At 46.0% G+C, this 7,826-nt stretch overlaps 1 protein-coding gene across 1 annotated transcript in view; it reads left to right on the forward strand.

Moving 5' to 3' along the window:
* Positions 1-468: 468 nt before the first annotated feature.
* The window catches only part of LOC104273775 (GON-4-like protein), an 11,951-nt gene continuing 4,593 nt past the window's right edge, over positions 469-7,826 (forward strand). Inside the window, 10 exon segments of the mRNA XM_009869203.1 lie at positions 469-664; positions 1,403-1,504; positions 2,102-2,142; positions 2,427-2,530; positions 4,537-4,735; positions 4,929-5,015; positions 5,451-5,622; positions 6,205-6,349; positions 6,519-6,669; positions 7,278-7,394. Coding sequence (XP_009867505.1) covers positions 583-664; positions 1,403-1,504; positions 2,102-2,142; positions 2,427-2,530; positions 4,537-4,735; positions 4,929-5,015; positions 5,451-5,622; positions 6,205-6,349; positions 6,519-6,669; positions 7,278-7,394 — 1,200 coding nt within the window. The 5' untranslated portion in view covers positions 469-582.

Genomic DNA, 7,826 nt, shown 5'->3' on the forward strand with positions numbered 1-7,826 from the left:
TAGGATTCTACACTATTAACACCCAAGGAAGCTCGGCTCTAAAGAGAACCCCTGTTTTGTATCAATAACGAGAATAATATTACTGTTGTGTGTTGCGGTGCAAGAGTCATGAGTCACGAAGACACAGTCCCGTGCTGCTGCTCAGGATTAATTTCAGAGAGTGAAGAGGGCAAATGAGTGAAACATACGTGGGAGAGTCAATATTGCAAGTGGAGATTGCTTCCTCCGTAGGGAAGAAGAGTTTAGCGTGAGATAAATGAGCAATAATATGCTTATAAAAAATATTGGTTTAGTAGCGGGAGTCATGGAAGTTCAGCTTTTCCTGGACTACTGAAGCAAATGGTTCTTTGGGGCAGGAACCTAGTGTTTTTGGTATGGGACATTTTTGACTGGGCTGAAAGCCGTGCTGCTGGCGAAACTGAGAAAAGCAGAGACAGCGTCATTCTGTTGTGCTTTTCCTTCGCTTTTCAGTCTCTGGAAGACAGCCTCATCGCCTTCCGAACCCGGTCGAAGAGGCCGCTGAAGGATGTTCCCCTCGGTCAGCTGGAGGCTGAGCTCCGAGCCCCGGATATCACACCCGACATGTACGATCCCAACACCGCGGACGACGAGGAGTGGAAAAGGTGGCTCGGAGGACTCATGAACGACGACGTGGAGAACGAAGGTGTGTGACGGATGTTCTGGTGGGGGGGTGGTGAGCGCTGGCGTTGGGGGTCACGCTGAAAGCCTGGAGGTTTTTCTTTCTCCTTATACACGATGTTCTCGGCTGCAGCCATTACCCTGGTTAGCAAGAGGCACGTGTTTTCCATGCTATCAACTTTCTTCGTCTTCTTCCTGAGTGTGTGTGAGGGGTTTTAACCTCTGGGTGGGTCCCTTGTGAATATTTAGTAGCCAGCACATGCAGTAGGTGGCAACCATACCCAAAAGATATGTATTTCACCCTAAATCCATCGTGCTGTGTTCTGAAGCCGAGAGCGTTGCTATACCTTGATCTATCCGAGTGTTGTTAAGGACATGTCTTGGTAGAAATCAGCTGCTTTGTTCTTTGAGAAGCAACTAGAACAAGCTTTGGGGCTTGATTTCCTTTGGTCACGAATTTACCCGCTGCTCACAGTTGTGCAAACTGAATCTAAAACGCAAACTGTAATAATTTGACTTCCTAAATTTAGCTGAAAATCAAGTTGCACAGAATAAATCCAGGGAGTGGCTACAAATAAGGGTGCTGGTAGCTCAGTTTGAAAAGGGGATGGGTTTGGTATCACTTCTGTGAAAAGGATCGTCCAGTTAATTCCCAGTGGTGATCCTTAGCCCTCGCTGTGCTGGGTCAGGCTGTAAACCAAGTGCTTCTGCTCCTGGCAGCTTGGGGCAGGGTAACAACATTTCCAAATATGCTTCTTGTTAGATGAAGCCGATGATGATGATGACCCGGAGTACAACTTCCTGGAAGATCTGGATGAACCAGATACAGAAGACTTCAGAAACGATCGTGCCGTGAGAATTACCAGTAAGTCCTTCGGGAGCCCTGCCTCCTTTCTTGTTAGGGTTAGTAATTAATTTTGAAGGTGGAGCATTTTGTCGCGAAGATTTTGCCACGTGGGCGAATTGAAAAAGATCCGTGTGCTGACTTGGGCAGCTTTTCTGTGCCAAGCTGGCTTTCCTTGGATATGTGAGAGGGTCTAGGCAGGGCCGCTGTGCTGTCAGATGCAACTTTGCCCCGCAGACCGAGAAAAAAGTCCGAAAAGCTTCAGCCAGCTCAGAATTGAGTGCTTGCCTTGTGACTTAAGTGTAACTAAGTTTTCGCCAAGTCCTTACAACCTTCAGGGTAGTTCTATAAACATCACTTTACATCTTCTCAGTAAAGCACACTTGCAGGTTTTACTACAGGCTGACCTAGCTTTACCTTTAATTCTGAAAATGAGTTTTTATATTGTTGAATCAAAAGCCTCAGCTGAAGGTTTTTGGTGTCAGGGACCTCTTCTTTTTTGGCCCTCTCTTTGTAAGAGCGTTTCTCTTTGCAAGAGAGATTCCGTAAATGACTTGATGTTATGACAGTGCTCCTTGGGAAAGGCGTCTTCATGTTTCTTTCTCCTTTTACTTGCAGAAAAGGAAGTGAATGAACTGATGGAGGAGCTGTTCGAGACAGTAAGTGACAAATCGGGTTCCGTGCTGAAGAACAGATCTGACGTGAAATCTCTAGAGCCAGAAGGGGCTGGTCTCTGGAGGGAGTTTGTCACTGACCGCGTGCAGAGGGCCCTGTCGTTTTTAGCCTTGGGAGGAAGGAACTTCTGTAGGAGCTTTCATACGTCCCTGTGGAGACAAGTGTGTGTGTGAGAAGAGGATCACCGTGATCTTTGTTAGCCAACGGCGCTGGTAAATGTGCTGCTTGAGCTTTCCCTTCCTGACCGTTGCTCTCCGTTTGCTCTCAGTTTCAGGACGAGATGGGTTTCTCGAACATGGAAGATGAAGGTCCGGAAGATGAAGATAATGTTACGGAGTCGCGGCCAAATTTTAACACGCCACAGGCACTCAGGTAGGATCATTTATAGTTGTAAAATTATAAAGAAAAAATAACTGTTATGATAAAAGGCCTCTAGTTACCTGCAGCTGTACTGTGCCACGCGCCACAGACCGTGCCTTTTCAGCACAGCCGATGGTTTGGAAGCTCTGGGGTTTTTTATTTGGGAGCAGTCAGCTTGCCCCTCTTTTTTTTCTCTCTGTCAACCTTGACTTGTGTTTGGATGACAAGAAATGTTTGAGGGGCTGCTTGGGCCCAGTGTAAATAGCTTGGAGGTGATGGTGGCCTTTAGGAAAGGAGAAGGACTGCAAGGCAGCTGAGACCTAGGTCTGAATCGACTGTCAAGTTTGGAAATCAGCTTTGGATGATTTCTTTTTTTCTTTTTATGAGTTACGCTAGAAACAATGCCTGGAAGAGGGAAGGGTCTGAACCTTTTCTTTCTAGGTAATAATACCGCTCTGTTGAACCGATGACAGAAGCCAGCTTAAGGTGAGCCGAGGTTGGAATCGTGTCTCCTTGTTTATGGGGCAGATCAGCTCAAGATCAAGCTGTATCTGTTTGGGAAAGGAGCTAAAACAAAGGCTGGAATTTCTTGATACTCTCTCTGGGATGAGCAGTACCAGAGGGGAGTGCAGCAAATCTGAAACCAGCTACAGCCTAAAGAGCAGGGGAACGTGATGCTCTCTCTCACTATTTGTCTTCGGCAAGGGCTATTTGTATTCATTTTGCTTTACTGGGCAGTTCTCACAATTGTTTCTTGCCCAGTTTTATCTGTGTACGAGATTCTTAAAGCTCTTTTGTGGCAAAATAACCCATTTGCTGTTTCTTGCTGGTTTTATGATACCTTTTGTTAGAAGCATCATGGAACAACTTTACTATAACTGACTTCAGACCTGTTACAGAAATGAAACTGATAACTAGAAGAAATGAGAATAATAACTGATGCAGCTAAAATAAATTGGCAGAAATCAGAATAGTAACTGGTGTAGCTAAAATAAACTCCCTGACAGGACGGTGTGGAGAGGTTGGTGCTGGTCTCTTCTCACGGGTAATTGGTGACGGAACATGACGGAACGGCTTCAGGCTGCACCAGGGCAGGGTTACACTGGACAGTAGGAAAAGCTTTTCCCGGCAAGAGCAGTCAGCCGCTGGCACAGGCTGCCCGGGGACGGGGTTGGGTCCCATCCCTGGAGATGTGGTGCTGGGGGAGATGGTTTAGGGGTGAGCTTTGCAGAGCAGGGGCAGTGGTTGGACTAGATCCCACAGGGCTTTTCCAACCTGAGTGAGTCAAGGATTCTAAACTAGCAGAAATCAGAATAGTCACTGACGTAGCTACAATAAATCACAAACCATTCTAACGCGGGGGCGAGTCAGAGCTGGTTTTGAGGGGCCGGTGATGTGTGCGTCCTCTTTTCTGCGACATCAGCAGACGTCTGGCAGAGTACTCTGCATGAAGCTAGGCAGTACTTTATTGTATTTTTTGAAAAGTAACAGCATTTCAATAGGTGTTTGATCTTTCCTGTGGTAAAATACCCCCGTAATACCTTTGGGTTCAGCCCTCGCCTGATGATACAAGTTAAATGAGGTTGGTTCTGATGTCTTCATGATTATCTTTGATCCTGACTGCCGTTGAGAGGAACGTTATCCTGGTCTGAGCTAAACAGAATGAATTCCGTTCTGGGATTTTCCTTTCCAGCTCAGCCTCTCCCCAGAGGCGGCGCTTCCTGAAGGGAACAGCGAGTTTGTGCAGACGGTGCCTTGGAATAAATGGTTGAAGCGTTGCATCCCAGAACTACACCAGTGCTGTGGCACATTTAAAGACTGATGTAGAAGCCAACTGTGTAAATAACTCTGTTTTTTCAAGTTGAAGTGTGCCTTCCAAGTGTTGAGTAGGCCAGGGATGAGAATTCTTAAACTGTTCATTTCAGATACGGAGTGAAATACTCTAAAATAAAAAAACAAAATCAAATGCTTATTAAATCATGTGGTGGTTCTATTTTGGTCTGCCTGGTCTCAAACAGATTCGAAGAGCCTCTGGCAAATTTACTGAATGAACAGCACCGGACAGTGAAGGAACAGCTTGAGCAGCTGCGAATGAAAAAGTCCTCGATCAAGCCACCGCAAGAGATAGAAAAATCGAAACCTCAGAATGAGAAGCCTCTCCAGAGCCTTGTTCTGGACGGCACGCAAAGGAAGAGGCTTCAGCAGCAAATGCAGCAGGTAATAAGATGTTACCTGGTCTGTCCTAGTGAATATTTGCTGTTCCCTGTGGGGGGCAGGGAGAGCCCGTGGAGCAGTGAGCACTTTGACGTGCTTCCTTAAAAAAATTAATTGAAAAAGCTGCAACTGAAGTTGGAGCTTTAATATGATGCACTGAAATAAACCCCCGTTTGTCTGGTTTTTATTCTTCAAGCACGTTCAGCTTCTGACTCAGATCCACCTTCTCGCAAGTTCCAACCCTGCTCTAAGTTCGGAGGCCGGAACTACCAGGATGTTCTTGGTAAGGATGTCTAAAATGACTTTTAATGATTGCTGGTCACTGGAGAGAGCTTCATTTATTTAATGGATCCCATTAAATCGAGAGAGACTGCCACTCACGACGGGAGGGGTGTTGTTAGCCTGGTGTGAACACGCACAGTACTTAGAGAAACGATTTGCGTTGCGCTAACTCGTAACAGTACTCCCGTTTGGCCTGCCTTTGCGGGATTTTTAATTGTTTTCTTGGAAATACTGAAAACAAAGTTCATAAACTGCGGCTTCTCTAATTAGTGAACATTGTGTGAACTTGAAAAGTTCGCACAACATTCAACAACTAGTTGTAACGCTCTACTTTGTTATGCCTGTCACTTCCCCAGCTTTTTTTCATTTTGCACTATTGCTCTTTACCTTCCACTCGGAGGCACCTCCTTACCTTGTTCTGGCTCTGACCCTGCAGAGCGAGCTCGGGAACTTTGCTCGAAGCTCGACGCTCCTCCGCCAGCCTTTCAATCCCAAGTTTCAAACCATGTTCCAGCCGTGTAACCTGAAGGGAGCGCTGCAGCTCATCGAAGATTTCCACGCCCAGGTCCAAGTTGACTGGAGCCCTCGCAAAGCCGGGAAGAAGAGCGGTACGTATTCGAGGGGACGAGAAGTGGGGAAGCTCTTACAGCACGAGTTATTTCACACCGCGCACCCTTCAGGTGAGGTACGGCTCAAGCTGCTGGTAGCATGAATGTTTTTAGCTTTGTGAGGTTTTTTTAGATAAACTTGCAGCACAGTAAAGGATGTTACAGAAGCTGTTGACTTTTTTTGACATCCTGCCATTTGTTGTTCTGCAGGCGGTATTTGGCCATCAAGAAGCTGCGAAACTAGAAATAGTTGTTCCAGATGTGTTGGTTAACACGCATCTGCTGGTTTCCAGCGTATTTGGTGTGTGATTTTTGTGCTATCTAGAGGCTGAACTGGGTTAAAATAAACAGAGCTTTTTACACGTGCTTTTTCATTATGGAGCAAAAGAAAAGGTGGAAGGGGAAAGTCATTTTACCTTTTGCTGATGTAAATTAAGGGCAAACATGCAAATTCTAAAAACCAGGGAGAAAGTCTGTCTTTTTGCAGTGGAGTAAAAGAAATGGTGTTTTCCAGAAGTCAGATGTGAAAAACAAGATTTGTCCGTGTATACATGTGTCCTTATCTGCTAATTCTTTCCTCAGCCAGTGAATTTCCCTGTTTGCCAAAGCAAGTGGCGTGGATTTTGGCAACGAGGAGAGTCTTTATGTATCCAGAGTTACTGCCAGTATGTTCTCTGAAAGCAAACCCTCCTCGGGACAAGATTATCTTCACCAAGGCAGAGGACAAGTAGGTGCTTGAATGAAATGACTTAATGACATTTCCTCATTAAGGAGAATTTCTAGGATGCAAACTTTTGGGGCTGTCTGTGTTTTGTGCTACAGCAAACCCCTGTACTGTCTAAAAGAGTTTTGGTTGTGGTTTGTTTTTTTCTTTTTCCCCTTTCTTCCTTCTTCAGTTTATTAGCTTTAGGTTTGAAACATTTTGAAGGGACGGAGTTCCCAAAGCCTTTGATCAGCAAGTATCTCTTGCCAACAAAAACCGCCCACCAGCTCACGGTACGAATCAAGAACCTCAATATGAATCGAGCGCCGGATAACATCATCAGGGTAAGTGCTGTGTTCAGATTAGGGTTTGATTTTATTCAGATTTTGTGGGTTTGGTTGGCGCTTGTTGTACTGTTTGTTCCAAGGGCCTTTTTGTACGTGCGCCCTCAAAAGAAAATGTTTTCCCTTGATTAGCAGTGGGGATTTCTTCAAAAAGACCCAGCCTCTATACTTCGCAGTACCTAGAGTGCTATTTTGACTCTTCAGAGCTTGCAGACAGAGTCCAACCATGGCTTCAGTAATTCTGAGAAATTCATACAAATAAAATTTGAATAGCGAAGCTTAAACACAAGTGTTGTCTCTGGTCAGGCTGAAGGTCCAGCTCGCTACTGAAGAGAGAAGACTTAAAGCGAGTACGCCTGCACATCTGCTAGCACTTCACGTGTTCTTTCGAGACAAATCAAGATGGCAGGGAGCTCTTGTTCAACCTTTATTATTATTTTTTTGGTATATCTGTGGGTAGGAATTTATTAAAGGAGTAGTGGTGAGAGCGGCTTTACTCCCTTGAACGCTTTCCCAGAGCACACCCCTCGCCCTGCGTCCCAGCAGTTCCGCGACGCGTCACCTGACCGCGGGCGTCTTGTCTCACCTTCTCCCCTGTCTCCGCCCAGTACTATAAAAAGACGAAGCAGCTGCCCGTTCTGTTCAAGTGCTGTGAGGAAATCCAACCTGACGAGTGGAAGCCGCCCGTGGAGAGGGAAGAGCATCGCCTGCCTTTTTGGCTGAAGGTAGTTTCTGCTCTTCTTCACTCAGCACGGGGGTGTTCCTGTCTTGGTTTAGAAGACAGGGAAAAAAAACTGTGGAACCCCACCCCCCACCTCCGAATTGCTCTACCTTTGAAACTATGGGGCTTTCAGACAAAGATATGGGGATAGGAATACCAGTTCTTTACTGAGAATATTGCAAACTACAAAGGTAATGATACAAGGAGAGAAAAAACCAAGAAACAAACAATCCCAGAACCCGACAGAGTCAGAATACCTGGCTTGGGAAAGAAAAAGTCCAAATAAATCCAAATTAAACTCCTCCTGGAGTGGCAGATGCGGCTCCGTTGGAGATGATCCGGCTGGAGATGATCCAGCAGAGGGGTCCGGTGGCGACAGGGCCGAGTCCAGTCCTCCTAAAGGTGAAGAAAAATGGCCGCGGCTCCTCTGGCGCCT

This window comes from Apaloderma vittatum, unplaced genomic scaffold (assembly GCF_000703405.1).
Source record: "Apaloderma vittatum isolate BGI_N311 unplaced genomic scaffold, ASM70340v1 scaffold14325, whole genome shotgun sequence".
Classification (NCBI taxonomy): domain Eukaryota; kingdom Metazoa; phylum Chordata; class Aves; order Trogoniformes; family Trogonidae; genus Apaloderma; species Apaloderma vittatum.